The 21,166-nt window shown below is 41.5% G+C and overlaps 1 protein-coding gene across 8 annotated transcripts in view; it reads right to left on the reverse strand.

Moving 5' to 3' along the window:
• Positions 1–21,166, reverse strand: part of COL15A1 (collagen type XV alpha 1 chain) — a 275,266-nt gene that overhangs the window by 158,011 nt on the left and 96,089 nt on the right. For all 8 annotated transcript variants that reach the window (XM_084618725.1, XM_084618722.1, XM_084618723.1 and 5 more), the window contains 3 exons: positions 15,790–16,337; positions 7,387–7,461; positions 6,128–6,217 (listed from right to left, as the gene is read on the reverse strand). In XM_084618725.1, the coding sequence (XP_084474851.1) occupies positions 6,128–6,217; positions 7,387–7,461; positions 15,790–16,337 (713 nt within the window). The remainder of the gene's footprint in view (positions 1–6,127; positions 6,218–7,386; positions 7,462–15,789; positions 16,338–21,166) is intronic.

Consider the following 21,166-nt stretch of genomic DNA (forward strand, 5'->3'; position numbering starts at 1 on the left):
ACACATGCAAAAGATAATAGAACAGTGAGCAGTAAGCAGCACACTGCATGTTAATAAAAATAAAATCATGCCACGTAAATTTGATTACTTGATAGAATTACAGGGATTAGTAGATAAACAGTAAACCAAATATACTCTGATTGGATTTTAGCAAAGCATTTAACAATCGCCCATGAAATCTCTCAAAATTAATCCACACAGGAGCACTGTCAAGTAAAAAGAAAACTGGCTGAAGAACTGTATGCAAAAGGTTAATGATAAAGAGCAATATACTGAGCTGGGAGGAGGTGTATGGTGTGGGTCACATGGATCTGTGTGTTAGAATCATATATTCCCTCTGCATACATGCACTCTACCCAAGTACAGGGAAGAGGGATCGCTTTTTCGGGAGGCACATAGATGGAACAGAAGGCAGCCCCTCTGTATGTGTTCTGTGGGGATATGGAGGAAAGGGTGGGAGTGGTTGCAGCAGAGCATGAGCTGCATTCCCTGCAGACCCAGTGAATTTCCATGTATAAATCTGGACAGAAGTCCACAGAGGTTGGAGCTGGGTTAACTCCCTCTGTGGCTCCTACTAAGCAGGCAGCCAAAGAGGACAGGCAAAAGCAATAGCAACCTGGCTGCTGCAGCGGGAGAGAAACTACAGGATCTGTGTGGAAGGGCAGCCATGCTTGGACAGATCCTGTGCCAACGCCTTCTGTTGGGTCCCTTCAAAGTGGATCTCCAGGATCTCTGTGGTTGGGAGATCTCACTCACAGCAAAGCTCCACAGCCCTACAAAACTCTGTCTGGAGGGGTTATTCCCAGGAAACTCCATGAGCTCACAGTTTTCTGTCTCTGGAAACTCACGCACGAGTTTCTCTGTGGGAGGAGGTTTTCTGGCCTTTAGAATGTAGAGAAGGAAAAGGCCTGTTAGGTCATCTAGCTCACCTCTCTGCCAGTCCAGAATGGTTTGTTATTGCACATTTAAGACCCAAATCTACAAGGTAATGGGCATCTCAAGTGAGGTGTGCTGAGGACTCTCCTCTCCCAATTAAGTTCAGAAGGCATTGCTCAGCACCTCACAGAAGTGGGTCCAGATGTCAATGTGCCAAGTAATAGGGTTTCCAACACTTCCCTTGGAAGAATGCAACATAGAAATATTTCATGACTGTAACAGGGTTTACGGGCCTGGGGCCTTAGGTGTCCAGGGAGCATTCAGCCCTCTTCAGTTATCAGACACAGCAGGAATGGGACAAGTGGTCCCTATAAAGAGCTGAGAGAGCTCAGGTGGAGAAGAGAGCTACAGGAAACAAGTGGGATCCTGTAGCAGGCCCTGAAGTGGGGTAAGAGGTGGAGGGAAGAAAGAAGGTACCGGGGAAAGGCTTCTGAGCTCCTGTAGCCTGTGCTGATGGAGGGAATAGCTTTGTTTTGTGTGAATTGAGAGTTTGTGTTTCAATTAATAAACCATGCCCTCAGGCAATGGCCTGAAAGAGACTGAGATGTGGCAATAGGTTTTTCCTGGGCTGGTGAGGGAGCTTACAATGATATTCAACCTAAATATTCTGTTTCCTTACTTCATCCCATTATTCTCATTTATACTCCCTGTCAACACTAGCGTTAAGTGCTCCAAGCACCCTGACTTCTGCCCATTTGTTAGGCAGAAGTATAACTAATTCCCACGGAAAGTGGTGAATGGTGTATTTGAAATGAGAGTAGACAGGACTCTAGAGAATGTGCTGTCGGGAGAAATCCTGCATTGTCAGGGAGATGGACTAGATGCCCAGCAGGTCTTTTCCAGCTCTAAACTCTAGGATTTATTTAATCCTTGTTCAGAACTATAATACATTTTCCCCACGAGACAAAGGCATTTCTGGAATTTATTTTTTGCCACCTTCAATATTACTTCCTAAGGACTAGACTGAAGCTTTACATCCCTGCCCCAGGAAGGAACTGTGACTCAGGGAAGCTGCACCTGGGGAAGAGTAATTTTACTAAGGCATTTTAAAGGATGCAACAGACTCTTCCTTTGCACCAGCCAATTCTCTACCCATTGGCACTCTGTCCCACTTCTTGCCCACCTGCATGTGAGCTGGAGGGAGAGAAGAAAGCAATGGCGCAGCACAGCCTGCTCTCCCCCAGTGCACAGAGTGGCAATTCAGGTAAGTGTGTGCACGTACATGGCACTTATGTCCCCTTGTCACAATCTTGCCCTAAGTCTCTAATTACAATAGCTATGTTGCTATTGTTGTTTTCCTTAAAGAAAACGCCTTTTAGTAGATTATGCATTGTATTCCTGATTAAATAGGACAATCCACTACAGGCTGTCAAGTATTACACACACACGGCCCAATGTATATTTTAGGAGCCCTGAATTGATCATCATCATTTACGTTTCTGTTTATGAGCGTTTTGATTACAAGAAATGAATTGTAAAGTTGGCAAAACACATTTGGAGCATTTGTTTCTACATTTTAAATTCTTATGGCTTTGAATTTAAGAAAAGAGAGTGAATAGTATCAGAACAGGGAAGAGCCAACAAGTTAGGCCCAGCATTAAAGCGTAAATGGAAAGTATCTAGAAAACTAACTGATTATCTAAAATTATATAGTACAAAAATAGAAATGAATCCAATCAAAAAATAATGATCCCTAATATTCCTTCCATTTCCTTCAGTCCCATTCTCACATTTGGCAGCATTTAATTATTAGTTTTAGGGACTCCTCTCCCTTCCCCCCATGATTCCCACAGATAAATTCTGCCAATGCTGGTCACTGATTGAGTAAATTATACCAGGGTATCCATAATTATCTCCTTTCAGAGTGGCAGCTCTTCTAGAAATGAGCCATCTCTCTTTCCTGATGATTCCCTGTGCTGAAAAACTATGTGCAAGCCGATGAATGGAAATGTACTGAAATATCCCAAACAGTTCAATCTGTTGTTACTGCATAGTACAGTAGAATTTAGCAGACTACTAGATTATGCATCCTTGGCACAAATCAGATTCTTCAATCAGCAGCTATATTGTCAGTTATGACCCTGGACTTTTTTCATTCCAGACTAGCCTGGGAATGTACTTTGAACTTCTGATCTTGGAGAGTTTGCTTGGCAATTTGTAATAGCATTACATGAATACAAACTTTTTCAGAAGCATCTATCAGTGACTGTATTGATTATTATATTGTTATTAGTCTGTTTATGTCCCTTCTTTAATATTTCTAAAAAAAAAGGCACATTACAAATAAATCCATGGACATTCACACTGGAAAGCATACATATCCAATGAGTCACATTTAGACACTTCACATTTGGCAAAAACCCATAGCTTTTTTTAAAGGCAACATAAAGCTTACAAGTTAGTGATACACTGGTGCTTCCTTTTTGAAGTTTAATGACATTATTGTAACACATTTTAAAAAACACTAAGTTATGTATGTTGCCTAAGAAAGAACTTTCACGTGAATTCTTACAGTTTAAGGGAAATGAACATTTATAAGCCCTCCAGGATTATGATTGTTTGGCTCAGAAACCTATGCAATGTAAAACATGGGGTGATTATCTCATACAAAGAGCCTTACTGTAGCTGTAACTAGGACTTCACACAGACTCTCTTTGTTTCAAGGCACACTAAAAAAGACAAACCATTACTGAAAAAGTGAATGTAAAATGAATACAGAATGTATAGATGTTGCTTGCTTTTAAGGTTTTAAACAAAATCCTTCTGAAGATTCATTCTCCATGTTTGCTATATTAGCATATTTCCATCTGAAGAGAAAGCAGCAGCTTTGCAATTCTAAAAAAATATTTTCTCTTAGCCTCAGTTACCTTTCCAGTGTACAAACCACTTTTAGAACAACAGAAATAAATAACAGAATATCAGTGCATGTGAGTGTTTTATGGAGACGGATTTGTGGAAAAATTGAAAGAGTGACAAGTAAATTAGAAAAGGAGTACTTGTGGCACCTTAGAGACTAACCAATTTATTTGAGCATAAGCTTTCGTGAGCTACTTAAGTGAGCTACTTAAGTGAGCTGTAGCTCACGAAAGCTTATGCTCAAATAAATTGGTTAGTCTCTAAGGTGCCACAAGTACTCCTTTTCTTTTTGCGAATACAGACTAACACAGCTGTTACTCTGAAACAAGTAAATCAGAGATATATTGAAAAGGTTTGCAATGGTTTAGTTATGCCCATGTGTGTTGCTGTCCCGAAGAGGCCCACAGGAAAGAGAAATAGTTTGCTTCCTCTCCCCCAATTAATACCAACCACAGCTTCATCATTCCTATAATACAGCCCAGTAGTGCTGGAATTGTCACTTCCCTTAGCACTGATTCTTAATTACCAGCTTCTAGTTTATTGCAGGCCAGGCTACAGAGCATTCAAAAACATCACACACTACATTAGAAGATATGACTTTCCTGTACTACTCTGACAATGTTAAACCTTGACATGATCTTTCCACAGAGCTTTCCTGTCTAGTGCAGTGGAGGTCTCAGAAGCGTGGTACAAGGGAATAGGTCACAGTTTAGCTGCTTGATAAATTTGTGAACATGGGCATATACTTGACCCATGGGTAGTAACTGTTTGACTTCTAGTTCCCCTCTTATGATATAAGTTAGAATTACATTGCGAGCACATCTCAAACTGCAACTTTCTACTCAAGGGGAGAATGCAAACTCTTTACCTGTTCCTTAAAAGTATATACAAACTACCTTCCTTTTACTTAGTAAGGACAGTACATCATCTTTGCCTTTTTAACAGGTTATTTTTAGACATGTCACCTGACACATATTGCTACGGGTTACTCAGAAAAAAACAACAACAATCTACTGGCAAGAGATGTTTCCATGCCATAGCACTGCAGCATGGAAGTCACTATTCTACCAAAACTCCCCCTGAAGCACAAGTGGTAGCCAAAACCTTCCACTTGGTTTAATGCCAGGCCAAATTACTCCTTTAAAGAAGTAGCACGCATATGATCTGCAAAATGGTGTGTTCTGTGGAAACTTGGAAGTGATAACGGAAAAGTCAAGGTAATACATAGGACAGTCTACAAAAACAGTATAGCTTAGTACTGGAAAAATGTTCTATTTTTCTTATACAAGAAATAACTTTTCTCAACATTCTGGTTCATTGTATACCGAAGCCAGATCCCTGGGTCTCGGGCACTCCTTGTCCTCTTGTGTTGCAGACAAAGAAGGATACCTTTATTCTGTGTTTTCAGGAAGAAATTAAACTGAATCAAAGAAAGAATCACCTTTGCAACTCATGCTTTGTGATACTCTGCATCTCATCAAGCTCCTGATATGGCCAGAGTAACATGGGGGAATGGGGGCCCTCAGGACATTTGACCACTTTTCTTATATTAATTCTTTTTAATGAATTATAGGGTGCCTTAATACGGGCAGGAAATACATTCCTTCTTTCATCAGGTCTCCCAAAGAGTAGAGGGTTGAATAAGGAGCGCTAGGGGTGGAAGGCTATACAGTGTACTGTGAATGAGGTAGGGATACACAGTGAATGATATAAATCCTGCAGATCTATGCCGAATTTTGGCCATGGTCTATATTCAACTACTACAGTGCAATTCTGGACTAACTCCAGATTTATGCTGGTGTAAATGAGAAAAGATCTGAGCCGTATGTTGACAAGATAGGCAGCATGTAGTAAGTGAACAAGGCAGGAGTCCACTCACTGAACAGTCAAGATAGATTTTAAAAGTACTGAAACAAAACACATTAGATCAGCTACTTATCACCTGGCATCAAAGTGGGTTATACAATGTTGTGGAGACACTTAAAAAAAGGGCATGAGGGGAAAATGAGGATAGGATCCTGCAATACTGTCTTGTAAACCTATATGATAAGAAAACTTCAGAGAAAAAAGTCACTAAGTCACACTCCTTCCACATGGGCTGCTCCAGGAGCAGCATAACAATGTGCTAACCTTTGCTTGGGGCAAATTTGTTAATTCACTATCAAGCCCGAAGGAAGCTGGATTTCCAAGGCCAAATTCTGCCTTTGGTAGGGTACGTCACTCTGATTGGCTTCAGAGGGTGCTGCAAATGAGTATCCAATGGCAGAATTTGCACCTCACTACTTAAAGTACTGGTAACGCAGAAAGGTAAAGTTGAATAATTGCTGACACTTACTAGGGTTTGAGAAGATGCAATGACTTCTTGTGTCTCAGGAACTCCTTCCTGCTCTTGAATGCTACCAGTGCCACTAGAATCTCCTGATGCCTACACAAAAGCAAATTAGGTTAAGTTTAGAAAATTCCAGAGTCAGAATGTTATGTTCTAGCATGAAATAGCTCTTCAGATTCTTTTGTACTTCACTTTTCACTTGTAGTTATGTGGGGAAAATTAGTTATAGGTATTTCTCAGCAACTTAGCTCCAGTATTATTATGAAGTAACTTATTTCAGTATTTAAAGTGGAGTATGGAGATGAGTATATTAGCAAAATGAATATCCCCACTCAAAGACTCAAAGGTGATGGAGACTAAAGATTGGGAAATTCCTTGAAGATTCTGGCTTCCAAGGGGCACAGCACAGAACAAAGCACACCAACAAAACACTTTCAAGCATTTCAGTGTGTTCCAAAGAAGAGAGACTACCATTTGTTTTTTTAAGGATCCAAGGGTGCGGGTCTAGAATATTGGGCTGTAGGGGACCCTGGATCTCTGGCACTCCCTTTTTGCCACCAAGGGAGCTGGATGAAGCAGCATCTCTCTAAACTTGAAAGGCCAGGCCCCATAGGAAGTCCAGTTGGAGCTCCCAAGGCCTACAGCTACCTGACTGGCTCACACCCGCTACTTAAGCTAGGAAGTGAGCTGGGAGGACAGTCCAAGCAACTGTGCAAACTTTCTGCTGCTTCTGCCACGTTTCACTCTACTCTTGCCTGCCTCCTGCAATCTGTATCTAACCCTGTTCCTGAGTCCTGCTTTGCTGCAGACCTGTTCCTCATTCCTAGCTCCCACTTTTCTCCTATTCCATGCCTGATCCCTGCCTCTCTCTGATTTCTGCCCTTTCACTTTGCTCATGACCATTGGCTACCAACCCTAGCTGACCTCCAGCTCTGACTTCTGACTCCAACTCTGGTTTAACCCTTGGGTCTGTCATTTGGTATCTGGCCTTGGCTTCGATTCTCAGCTTCGATTTCTGGTCCTGACTCTGGCTGGACCCCCTAGTTCCCGTATTTGGCAGTTGATTCCAGCTCTGACTTCTGCTTCTGCTCCCTGACCTGGACACCTGCTCTGCCCACTAGACCTGACATCTGCTCTCTGACCACTAAGAAAGACTGCCTAGATCCCAGCTCCTGACAGTTTTGTTAAAAATGTGCTATTGTAATTCAAATCCTTGGCACAGAACCACTGAAAACAGATGGAGAGGTGTGCGTGTGAGTACTCACATATGGGTCATCATCTTCACATTGGTCTTCAGTAGCCCTTGGGTCAGGTTTGATCATTAGTTGTTGAATCGACCCCTACAATAAATAACAAAAGCAGTTCAAGAAAGTGTTCTCTTCAAATGACCTTTATGAAAGCATGGTGGGGAAAAGAACAGACTGGACTCTGTTTATTTTGGAAAATTATCTAAAGCATGAAGTTTGGCTAGGAACACACATGGCCTTAAATATTAACAACCACCACCACAGAAGCTGGGAAGTTGTTGGAGATCCTCATCAGCTGTAAGGAGCTTGATCGCCCAAAACGTAACCCGAAGGGTCATTAATTAAGCCTAATAGCAACCTCTAAAAAAAAAAAAATGCCCTCTGCTGAGATTATTATTGCTAATAGATGGTGAAAATTTAAAAAAAATTAAGGAATTGTTATTGGTGGTGCAGTTTCCATTGGTATGTACAGAGCGCTTCCAGAGAATTAATTCCCAGTACATTGGCCTGATTACTTAAACCATATTTCAATATCCCATTCAGTTTATAAAATTTGTTATATAATTTATGAGTTTGTTACTAGGATAATAGTGGATCTGTGTGAGTTGCATTATACGCCTTGTGAAATGTTGAGGAAAAACGGCCGAACTGCCACAGATTTATTCAGATTTCTCTTCAATAACTCATCCTGGCATTTAATCGGTCACTTTAAATCATTAGAATAATACATTTTACATATATTTTAATATTGTAAATTATAAACAAATCAAATAGCTTGTCTAATTTTACCAACAAAACGTAATCTTGTTTTAAAGCAGTAGCAACCCAGAGATAGCACAGCAATGTGAGTTACTAACAACAGTGGGAAATGGGAAAAGTGTATTTCTTTAGCACATGAAATACTCAAAAACAGCTGAACCATATGTTCCTCAAGAACTTTCCAAACAAATGTCCCTTTGGACTGAAAGCAAGCATGGAAAACTTAAGTACTTAAGTTGAATATATGAAGACATGTAAAATGTGTGCACAAAGCAAAGGAAACGTTGCAGAAATCTAACATCTATGTTAAACGCTTCATGGAAACATGCACAATATTCCTCTGCACTCTAGTTTTGGGTTCAGAAAGAGTATGCAACTGGACAACTTCTGAGACAGTATTTAAAAAATATATTATGCTCCCTACAAGTACACGCAGTGGTGTGCTATATATTCAAAATACTTAACCTTAACAGTTTACATTGTTAAAACTACCTTTAAAGAAAATTAGATAGCATTTTCAAACCTGGAGGTTTCAAATTAAGCACCCACACCTCTAAAAATCAGGCCACTCATTTGGGTTCCTAAAGCCAGGCAGCTAAGTTTGGATATGGGGCCCTATTGTACACTTAGAAGCCTGAAGAACTGTTATTTCAGCCCATTTCTACCCTTTGGAAGACAGCAAAGCAAGCACTGGGTTTTGGGTGTCTCCCCTAGAGGGAGGAGCACAGTCTCTCACAGTGGAGAGGCCTATCTCCCTGCTGCCTCCAGGCTTGCAGCAGTTTGTCTCTCCTCCTCCACAACCCCTAGGAGAGAGATTTTAACAGGTTTCAGGTAGCCCTTAATTGGACTCAGGTGTCCCTAATTGACCTGAAGTAACCTCTTCCCAGCTTGTAGGGAAAAGGGCCTTTACCATTCTAGGGCTAACATACCTGTTTTCCCAGACCCTCTTGCAGCCGTCCGGCCTGACTTTGTCACAATACAGAAACATCTGAAAGTTAGCCACCACAACGTACAAATACTCCAGCAGTTATCTGGACAAATGAAGGTGAGGGGGCACAACTGAGACCCAATCCTGTGCCACACTAAGGGAAAGGAGCTCCAGACAGGTTATAAGAGCAAAAAGGACAATAATAGTACCTCTAGGAGAGCTCTCAGGGTCTGTGGCTACAATGCGGGGCTGGACTGTATATTTGGGAAAGATGCCACCACTGAGCCATTGCATTGTGTGGATACCACCAAGCAGTGACCAGGACACCAAGCATGAGGACTTAAACCTCACTTCTTATCGCCTTGCGGGACAGAAGTAGACCCAGTCCTGGAGACCCCAGAAGTTGACCAAATCACAGTCACAGCATCCACAGGAGGAGAACCAAATTGCAGGGGGAAAGGGAGACACATCTAGTAAGTATTGTAAGATATTTTTATAAAAAAGTTTATGGGAAAGGGGTTTTAAGCAACCTAGTTCCAGGTACCATAAGGGTGCCGCCATATTTGTCTACAATCACTCTGCCGCCTGAGCTTTTGTTCCCTCACCCTTTGCTCAAAATGGCAGCTGCAATGAAGGATGTACAAGTTCTCCTGCCTTTTGCTCCCCACTCCCCACCTTTGCTAATACACAACCACCAGTATCTTGCGGTCTCCTTTCCTACAAACCTTGGGTCTGCCTAGGGGGGCCAGAAGGTCTCTTGATTCATCTCTCCACTCTTCGTATACTTTGTGAAGAGCAAGGATCTGAGTTGCTAATTGGTAGCCTTACAAGATGCCAGTAAGGGCACAGCAGGTTCTAGGGCTCTCCATGCAGTAATATAAGGCTCTACTTATGAGTCACTCAGGGGAAGCTAGAACCCTGTAGAGAGAGGAAGTTATTTTTGCTGACTCACTCTAATATCCAATCAGCTGAGTCCTGTTACAGTAGCTCCAAGTGCCTCTCAGAGAACAGAGAGCTAGGAGCAGGAACAGAGGGGTCTTGCTGAGAAAAAAACTTCAAGAAGATCTGAGATCTGTAGAAACCGTAGGCTGAGCATTATGTATTGCTGTTGTTGTTATATAACAATACATGCAGACTCCAGGGTAGGAGTCTACACACGTCTATACTATGCTGCCTCTGAGCTTCCAGCCCACTGTTCCCTCTGTGCTACTGCTCCCATGGTGAGATAGGAGTATACTTAAGGGAAAGCTTTCCAAAGTACTGTTTCTGTTGGCTGCCATTGTGAGCAGTGGGAACACTAGATAAATGGAGGTAATAAGTAATAGTGTTGAGAGAGATGGGAGCAGCAGGAGAGAGTGATTTGGCATGTGTGTTGGTTGGCAGGGAGAGAAGGTGGAGTCGTTGAAAACTCCCTGCATGCATATTGATGTTGCCAGTGGGCGCTGGAGGGTGGGTGGGGGTAGTGTACTATGCTCTTTTTGGGAATAGCAACAAGGGACAGTGCTGTGTGTATACACAATGCATATGCCAGGATAGGTCAAGCACTCTCCACTAGGCTTTTCAGCTTCTCCCACAGTATGCCTTGCAACAGTAGGGCTAACACAGTGGAGCATCAAAAATACATGCATATGCCCAGGGTACCTCACTACTGAGCAAAAGTTTTGGCTTGGTAAAATGGGAGTGGATGCAACCAGGATTTGAACTGGGCTGAATCAGTGATCCAGCACTCTTTTGAGGATGCTTCTAGCATCTGAGGGGTGGGGGTGGGGCGGTATTTGTTTGTTAAAGTCCCTAGCCCTTATGGTTTCAAAGGAAACCTTACCAAGGTGAAACAAGTGCAACCAGCGCAGCAATTTGCAGAGGCCTGAAACAATAGCTCAGAGATGTGTGACCTCTCCCATTCCTCTCACTGCCTGATGATGGGCAGTTCAGCTATCCAGTGATTATTTACTCTTTCATTGTGAATCATGTAAGAAAAGAGAGGGAGGATCACACACCTGCACACAGTATCAAGAGCAGCCTCTCATTCTGGTGCCATGACTAGAAGTTGTTTGGCAGATACCACCATTTCCCTCCCCGCATCTGACCTCTGGAACCAAAAGGCCAGGGGAGCAAAGTTGAGCCCTCCCAAAGTGAAGTCAATTCTGCAGAGCCTAGCCACTACCTCCAGCCAAGTCGCCCAGCCTGGGGAGTGGTGGCAGGTCTGCCTCAGTGGAGAGTGTGGGGCCAGGCAGTTTCCTCCTTGGCGCTAAAGGTTGCAGCTCCCACATCTGCTGCAGCCCTTCTGCAGACTCAGGCAGACATACACTCAGCTCATGTTTTCAAGCTTTTCTTTGCAATCATGAGGGCCAGAAACAATTGTTCCCATGAGAGCTGAGATTTTGATCTCATCACACATCTCTGGAGACCTAGACACATGTCTGTTATGCCCATCATGGATCTGAATCCCTCTGAGGGGTAAACAAGCCTGAGGAGGCCCACAGAGCATAAGGGATCATATTTTGAACATTTGCATCATCTGCCGTGAGTGGTGTCTGATTTCAGCATCTCAAGAGGCTGGAAGCTGGCTTGTGCCCAGAGTGAGGGAGAGAACCACCACCTTCTTTTTTCCAGCTTCAGCAAGGGGTGCAACTCAAATGGAACTACAATATTCAGCGTGAAAAAGAAGTTGAGGACGAAAGGCGTTTTATGGCCCATGCTAACCTGTACTTCCATAGTCAAGTTCACAAATGCGATACCAAAGTAATCAGGATATCTGCCGAAATTCACATAAGCCTAAATTTGTTTCATGTTGTTTTACCATAATTACATGACAAAACAGTGTGCAACTGCGTATTTTTATGGAAAAGATGCCCCCACGTGTAACCCATTATAAATTTCTATTGAGCATAGATACAAACTACTGTACTGTGGAAATCACCAATTCAATCTTTGCCTAACCTTTCAAACTCGGGTGCCTAAAGCTAGGGACCTTAAGCAAAGTAGCCTGATTTTGCTGGATTCCCATAAACAAACCAACTTAATGGGACTGGTTGCATGAGCCAGGACAGAGAAATTTGGCACTCAGATTTATATAGATATATATTTTTAAAGGTGCATTAGATCTATAGAGATCTCTAGTACAAATTAATGCATTAATGAGATCCCTCCAAAGTCTGATTCAATGCCCATTTGAAGTCAATGCAAAGACTCCCATTGACTTCGATGAGTACTGGATTAAGTCCATGGCGATGATAAGTGGATAAATTACCCTAGATACTAGCACTGGATGATCAAAAGAACAACTATTATTATTAATAAACTATTATTTGGTCACTAGCTAGTGACAAATAATAAATAACGAGAGATAAATGTAGCGCTAGAAGTGCAGGGGCAATGCTTGCTAACCTTAACTAGAGTCACATGCATGTTTTGAGGGAAGACTATGCTGCCCCTTAAATTGTAATTTTTGTTGTCTGAAGTTGAAATGTTCTGATTCTAAGTACAAGTGCATCTTCCTATTGCTTACCAGATGGAGCTCAAGATCTGCTACTACCAATGGGTTTAGGAAGGTATTTCCTGTTTTTCTGAAGCAAAAACTTCAACGAAAATTGGCACTGTTGCTTAATTAGTTTATTGGGAAAGATATTACTCTCCCAAATTATTATGCACCACTTGAAGTAACTGGAGACGTAAAAAGAAGACAAAACAAAAAACCTGATGTTTTCATTTTGACTGGGTGCCGAGTCAGGCTTTTACATTTTGACAGATTTCAGTTTGGAAGTTGACAGGCTGAGAATTCCAAGCTAGTCCCAGCAGGAAGCTGTTTTTAATCAGGCTGATGAGGCATGGAAACCTCGTGCTAATGTTTAAGTCTATTCCATGTCACTGAACCACAATATAAGGTTCTAGCAATATATAAACTGTAGACACAGCTTACATCTTGCATTGAAACTATCTCTTGGTGGGCTGGTGGTCATGTAACTTACATGATCAGTCTGTTGCTAATGGTTAGCGGGGAATAAGTGTGTTCAGCAAATCACAGTTAAAAATGCTGTTACAGCATTAAAATGATACACTTAGAAAAAGTGAAACAAACCAATGCTCTAAACCAAACCTAATTAAAAAGGGCACAGGAAGCCTCATGGTATATTTACATTGAGCCTTAAGAGATAAGCCTGGAGTTCGATGTTGAATTATTGGCAAACATCAGATCATGGTCTAGAAAAAGTTGCACTCTTTTATGTATTTGCTCCTTACAAACCCCAACTAGCCACCTTTCCTTACCTCTTCCAAAAACTTTCCACTCCCCTAACCTAGGGACCCAATTCCTAGGAGATTCTCCCTTTGGAAATTCAAGCTCATTAGATCCAAAACTCCAAGAAAAACTGCAGTCTTCCTTTGCTTTCAGTCCTGTCAACTGGACTTGCAGAATCCGTGTTGCAAACCCTCTGTGAACCAAATCCTGCAATGGTCATAGACATCTAGAGCTGACCAAAATGATCATGAATATATTAATGTTGTCTCCCGCCACATTTCTAGTCTATTCACACTGTGACTCTCACATGAAATATACCAAAAGATCTATAGAGTCTCATTCAGAATTCAATCTCTCTCCCTTTATATTGAGTATTGTGTACACACACACACACACACAAACACACACTCATGTGACTGTACACACACACACACAGAGTGTAAACGTTAATGTTACATCTGAACATGACAGAATTTGTTTTCCTTTTTTAAAAAATACTAGAAGTCACATACAAAACCAAAAAGTTATTAAGGTTGTAAAGTCAAACACTCAGCAATCAAGAAATACCCAAATTAAGGTTGCCTGGGCAACCCTAATTTTGCCCACTGTGCAAGTGCATTTTGATACAATTTTAACTTATATGATCGTATACTAAGTTCTCTACAGGACCCCTGCCTCGATCCAGGCACGTGTTGGGTGAGCTACAGCAAATAAGGCGGCTCAGTATTTCTTTCTATTTTCATCATTCAGTTTGTGGCTCTGTGCATGGGTGCTGGAACAATTTTTATAGTTTATAGTTGATAGGGGGTGCTGAGAGCCATTGAACCAAAACTGTTAGCCCTGTATATAATAGAAACCACTTCAAGAAACCTGCTTCCAGCACCTATGGTCCTGTGCCTTAATTACTGCACACCATCCAAACCATTGTACCAAATAAGGAATTAATAATTTCCTCAATAGCTTTTCTATAGTTCTTATCATTGTACCATCTGATCCTCACAAACATTAACAAATTTACCTTCACAGCTCCCTTGTGAAGTGGGAATGTACTACTATTGCTAGTTTACAGAGGGTGAACTGAGCGCATAGACCAAAATTTGCCAACTAATTAGAGTCCACTAATTTTGTTTTTTTCGGTGACTGGGCACCTGACTGAAGACACCTAGGGGCTGATTTTTCAAAGTACTTAGCATTTTTACAACACTGTATACAATCACAGTATTGTACAAACATTAATTAATCCTAACAACCCCCTCATTTGAGGAGGAATACATTTTCTTATCCACATTTTACAGATGGGCACACTAAGAAAGAAAGCTGATGTGATTGAACAGCAGAGCCAAAATAAGAATTCGTGGCATCCTGATTCTCAATCTCATGCTTATTCCTTCAGACCACACTGTCTTTGTCAGAGGTATCAACCATCCACAGCTTCTACTGACTTCGTCCGTAGTTGAGTGCATGGCACTGCTGCAAATCAGACCACTGGTGTCTCCATTCGGGCTCTCAAAATGAGGAACACAACTAATGGCCACTTGTGGCAATTTGGGCTTTAGTTACTTGCTCAGTATCACATAGGAACACTGTAGCAGAGCCAGAGATAGAAATGAATTCTCCTGTGTGACATTTACCTGCCTTAACCACAAGACCATCCTTTATCTGCCCACATTCCAACTTCTACAGCAAGAGGGCCTGCAGACAAGAGCCTCATTCCCTACACAACTCTGATTCACTCCCTGAGCACCATCCACCCTCAGCCCTTTATAATGTAGAAGTCCTATGTAAATGTTAGCATGTAATCACATAATTAAAGACCATTTCATAATGCAAACACACTAGTGGAGAGAATTAAGATTGCATTGACTTAATTCTAGCATTTCCTATATTTTTAGTGCATGACTTTGCAATCCTAGCTTCAAAACACACATGCCTCTTTGACCACCTCATCTGCCATATCCATATCATCCAGGCCTACTGAGTAATTAAGTCATTCCCAGTTCGTGCCAATAAAATTGTCACTCCAAACCATATCATCATAGCTTTTTCATGTATCTGTACGTGTAAATGCATGTGTGGTGATATCCATTAAATAAAAGGTGAGCAGCATTTTCTTTCAGTACCAACTCAGTGGAATAACCTTGAAATCAAAATATTACTTTAATAGAAAAAAAGTATGTCTCCTGTGGTGTATGTAGATGTCATTCTGGTTTTTGTGCTTGCTATGGGGCAATGCTGCGAGGGCAATTCAAGACAGAGGAGCTTATAGAATGAAAGGCACACTCTGCTTTCTCTCGTGGAGATGTTATACTTGTACTTTCTTTGTTAATTACCCCAAAATAACAGCAGTCTAGACTAAAGTATATGTTTTGCTCCATGAGTATGGAAAATACAGGATATTTCAGATGTGACTTCTTTTCATGCTTAGCCATTGCACTCAGAACTTCTTTGAAAGGAAACATCTATCACGAACATTTAGAATCCATCATACTGTACTTACTGTGAATTTTTCCAATCCTGTTGCTCCTGCATTTCCAACAAATATACCAGAGTTGGATTCAAATTGCAAGGCCTGAGGTGACCTCTGAAACTGAACTCTGTTATATTCTTCACAGTCCATGAACAGAACAACGTCATTTCCCTGAACAGTCACTGTAAACCGATTCCATTTATTAGTCATCACTGGAACTTTAAATGAAGCGGCCTCTCGGGAGATGTAGGAACCAGGCTCTGTGTAGTACATGATTATTCTCTGGGTGCCATCATCAACTGGCGATAGTCTCATTCCCAAGTATATAGTTTTCTGAAAGGCATCCGTTATTGCAAATAGTACACCTCCATCATCGCTGTTTGGTTTTACTGTAACTATGATAGCAAAATCACTATAGAAGGTCTGTGGTATTAAAGTGCTTGTCAAACGGCCGATGTTAGCATCTGGTCCAAAACTGTAAGCTGGAAACCCTCCATAGCCAGTGATAAAGGAGACAGAAAGAGGGAGTGGAACTCCTATCAGCTCTGTCAGATCAAGATGACCCTTTGATCCTCGTTCTGTAGTATGAGACAAAAATATGTTATTTACTCCAGAGTCTATGTTTCATTTAACATTATATGGCTTAATGAAGTTACAATACAACTAATGTGCTAATATTTGAAACGCCTATTCAGCAAGGTTCTTGAGCACATGCCTAACTTTAAGCACATAAGAAATCTCATTGATTGACGGTACTACTCACATGTTTAAAGTTAGGCACACGTTTAAGTGAGCTGGGGAACCAGTTCTTCTGCAGGAAGCTCCTACAAAAATGTTCTCCTTTAGCCTTTCATAAACCACGAGTTACATGTACTTGCAGAGAGGAGATGAGAGAATGGATCATTTATTCCTTTGTTTTCTCAAATAAACAAAGATATTGTAACATAGCCATGATGAAGGGAGGAAGCAACAACTTGACACAAACAATGCAGTGGAGTTTTACAAATTCAGGATAAGGCTACAAGCTGAGCTGGGAGAATTTTTTTATATGAAACTTTTTTGTAGTGAAAAATGAGAGTTGGCAACATCAAAATGTTTTGTGAATTCATGTCAGTTTTACCAGATTGTTTTGGATGAAAAGCAACCTGGGAAAAAAACAAACAAACCCTGGGATCTTTTATTTTGACATTTTTTAAATGAAACATTTCAGTGTTTATGGTTCAAAATTATATTTTGTTTCAAAGCTTCCTTTTTTTAAAAAAGCCCTCTCCTGCACCGCAAATCCCTCATGCCTGGCCCCACACCAGAGCTCGCACCCCCAGATGGAGCCCTCATTCCCTCCCTCACCCTAACCCCATGTCCCAGATGGAGTCCCCTCCCACACTCTGAACCCCTGGGCCACACACTCCAGCCCTGGAGCCCCCTCCTGGATCCCAAACCTCTCATCCCCAGCCCCACCCCAGAGCCCACACCCCCAGCTGGAGCTCTCACCCACTCTAACACCCCAAAGCCCTGCCCCAGCCCAGTGAAAATGAGCGAGTGAGCGAGGGGATGGAGTGAGCTGGGGATGGGGCCTTGGACAAGGGGTGGGGCCTAGGGGTGGGGCAGGGGTGTTCCATTTTCTTCAGTCAGAAAGTTGGCAACACTAAAACTTTGCTCAAACACATATTACAAGGATTTCAGCTTTCATTTTACACCACTTTTGTCAGTTCAAGGAATGCTTTCTTCCATGGTTTCTTTGTATAGAAAAACATTCTTCAGTCGTTAAATCTCAGTTTGAAATCAGGGAATTTCCATTCCGTAACATACCCAGAAGTAATGGTCCCTGAAAATATGCCCTGGGAGAAAACTTCTCCTTGGTAGTCAGTTTTACATCTGAGTAAGTATGACCAGCATTGAGCATCTAATCCCATTTTTATTCACATTTTCCAGATTCCTTGTAAGGTATATTCTACCAATACTTCCAAGAACAGAGACTTCCAAATGCCTATCACCTTCTGAGAAATAAAACACTAAAAATATTATAGCATTTTTAATAACCAGGAATGTCTGGCTAATTCCTCATGTGGCTTAATTAGAATCTAAGTCTTGATTATCCTGTTTTATGCATTTGTACATAGCAATAAGATCATACACTCCTCCTCCTTCACCTCCATAGCCTCCTCTTATCCTGAAAAATTTAAGATATCATTGTAGCTAAAACTCTCCATACCTTTGATCAATGTTTATCAGAACCCCCTCCAGAAGTTTTAAACTTCATAGAGGTAGGAGAGACAAAAGTCTTGTGCATGGATGTTTCTTAACATCCATGCACAATATTAAAATATTTTCTCTTGTTTTGAATGTAACACTCCAATTAATAAATCCTCAGATACTGTTGCTTTCTAAAACTGTACATGAAAGATGTGTCCCTATCTCTGTTCTGACTAACTTGAATCCTTAAATTACTTTAATGATCAAGTATATACTGGCATACTCTATATTCCTGTTGTTTGTGAAACAATATATATTATTTTATAATTTTTAGATCCCAAAATGAACCTTCATTCTACGTAAAAGGATAAATGGACACAAATCAGATATTAGGAATGGCAATATACAAAAACCTGTAGGAGAACACTTCAACCTCCCTGGACACACAATAGCAGATTTAAAGGTAGCCATCCTGCAGCAAAAAAACTTCAGGACCAGACTTCAAAGAGAAACTGCTGAACTTCAGTTCATTTGCAAATTTGACACCATCAGCTCAGGATTAAACAAAGACTGTGAATGGCTAACCAACTACAAAAGCAGTTTCTCCTCCCTTGGTGTTCAAACTTCAACTGCTAGAAGAGGGCCTCATCCTCCCTGATTGAACTAACCTCATTATCCCTAGCCTGATTCTTGCTTGCATATTTATACCTGCCTCTGGAAATTTCCACTGCATGCATCTGACGAAGTGGGTATTCACCCATGAAAGCTTATGCTCTAATACGTCTGTTAGTCTATAAGGTGCCACAGGACTCTTTGCCGTTTTTACAGATCCAGACTAACATGGCTACCCCTCTGATACTTGACTTCATTTTATATATGCTAATGTGACAGCCAGGATAATATGTGTCTCAGCCAAAGTGGCTGAGTGCACTCTACCTACATAGCTGCATGCTGCTAGCAAAGGGGAATCTGTAATAACCCAGGAGCTGCAGCAGGTGGTAACAGAGGTAGAGTTCACTTAAACTGGTAGTATAGACCACGTCTATGTTTGTATAACTACATCACTTGGGGATGTGGAAAATCCACCCCCCTGAGTAACGTAATTATACCAACCTAATCCCTGCCGTAGACAGTGCTGTGTCGACAGGAGGGCTTCTCCCATTGACATAAGTACTGTTGATCAGGGAGGTGGAGTACCTACGCCAACGGGAACAGCTTTCCCATTGGCATAGGTAGCATCTTCACTAAGCGCTACAGCGGTACAGCTTTTCTGGTGCTGCTGCAGCACTGTAAGTGCAGAGAAGTCCTTAGGGTCATAGAACAGGAAAGGGATCCAGTTTCTTGTCAGACTGAAGGGGGAAAGCAGTGATTCCTGTGTGTTTCTTTCCTTTTTCCTTCTTTACGGTGTAATGATAGTACCTTAAAATGCAAAGGCAGTGTGAAATGGTTAATCGGGCTTCTGTAGTTTAGATTAGTATTTGAACAGGATCATTTAGAAGCAAAAAGGAATGATACGCTAAGTTGAAGTAGTAGATCTTACTTTCACTGAACGTTTCGTATACTCAGAGGAATGAGCTGCATTTCTAAAACCATCTCCTTAACCTGTTTCTGAAGATGATCTACCTCTATTGTCACTTAAAGTATTAATAGTATTTTCAATAATTCCCCATAGACATTCACTTCTGACTAAGTCACCTCATGATTCAGACTACATGTGGGCATGAAGGACATAACAAACCAGCTGTGATGCAAGCAGACCAGGTGCCAGCTCATGCCAGAGCCCTAGGCCAATTCGCTTGTATTAGTATAGATCAAAGTGATTGTTAAATGTATAAGTGTATTTGGTGTTTAAACTTCATGAAAACTAATGGGATGCTACTTGCATTTTCACTTATCTGTATCCCGTTATAATGTAGTATCAAACATTACATTGTAAATACTCTGTTATTAAATAACCCATCAAATGAGAAAGAAGCTTTGTGGAATGAAAATGAAGAACTTCAATAGAAAAGTGCTAATTTCAAAGCAAATAGTCATTGTGTATCATGATCAGAAGTCTAAGACTCAAAATGCATTCCTCACTCTGACATCAAATGCAAAGCCCACATGGGTAGTGACCCTATCAGCTTGGTTTTGATGAGAAGAAGCTATAAGTATGGATTCAAGGAAAGATCCTGCATCTCTGGACTGCTTGGACCCTTACAGGGAAGCTTACCAGATGCAGAATGGAGATCCCCAGAGACAATTTGGGTACCTTGAAAAGATTTGGGAAACCAGCAGCTTATTACATCATTGCCACCATTTGGAATTACAAACTGTGACTCACCTGTGCATATATTTTACTTGCTTTAACCTCTCAATAATTCTCATTTCCTTTTATTAGCTAATAAACCTTTAGTTAGTTTACAAGAAAATTGGCTGCCAGAGTTGTCTTTGGTGCAAAATCCAGAGTACCAATTGATTTGGTGTAAGTGACTGGTCTCTTGGGACTGAAAGCAATCTAAATTTGATGTGATTTTTTATGTAAGTGATCCTTTTATCACAAAGTTCAGTTTGCCTGGGTGGCAAGATAGACTGGAGAGTCTAAGGGGACTGTCTGTGGCTCAATTGTAAGAGTGATATAGTGATCCAGGAGTTCACATTTGTTACTGGCTTAGTGAAATCTAATTACAGAACACACCATCAGTTTGGGGTGTCTGCCCTGTTTTCTGACAGTCTGCCCTGAGCTGGGCACTCACAGTCGTGAGCCACTCCAGACAGCGTGACACCAGCCAACACATAGAATAGGCCATCACCTCAGCCAGTCAAAGGCCAGGACCAACCCCACCAAATTCCAAAACTTACTCAAGCGGCAACAACAGTTTACCAAGAGAGAGAGAAGCAAAAAACGGCTACTCACCTTTTTGTAACTGTTGTTCTTCGAGATGTGTTGCTCATTATTTATTCCAGTTAGGTGTGTGCGCGCACCGCATGCACAGATGTCAGAAACATTTTCCCTAGCAGCTTCCCGTCGGGCCGGCTGTGGAGCCCCCTGGAGTGGCGCCGATATGGTGCTCTATATATGACCCTGCCAGCCCGACCCCCCTTCAGTTCCTTCTTGCCGGCTACTCCAACAGAGGGGAAGGTGGGGGGGGGGGGGGAATGGAATAGATATGAGCAACACATCTCGAAGAACAACAGTTACAAAAAGGTGAGTAACCGTTTTTTCTTCTTC

Source organism: Lepidochelys olivacea (assembly GCF_965140295.1).
Source record: "Lepidochelys olivacea isolate rLepOli2 genome assembly, chromosome: 2".
In the NCBI taxonomy this organism is placed as follows: Eukaryota; Metazoa; Chordata; order Testudines; family Cheloniidae; genus Lepidochelys; species Lepidochelys olivacea.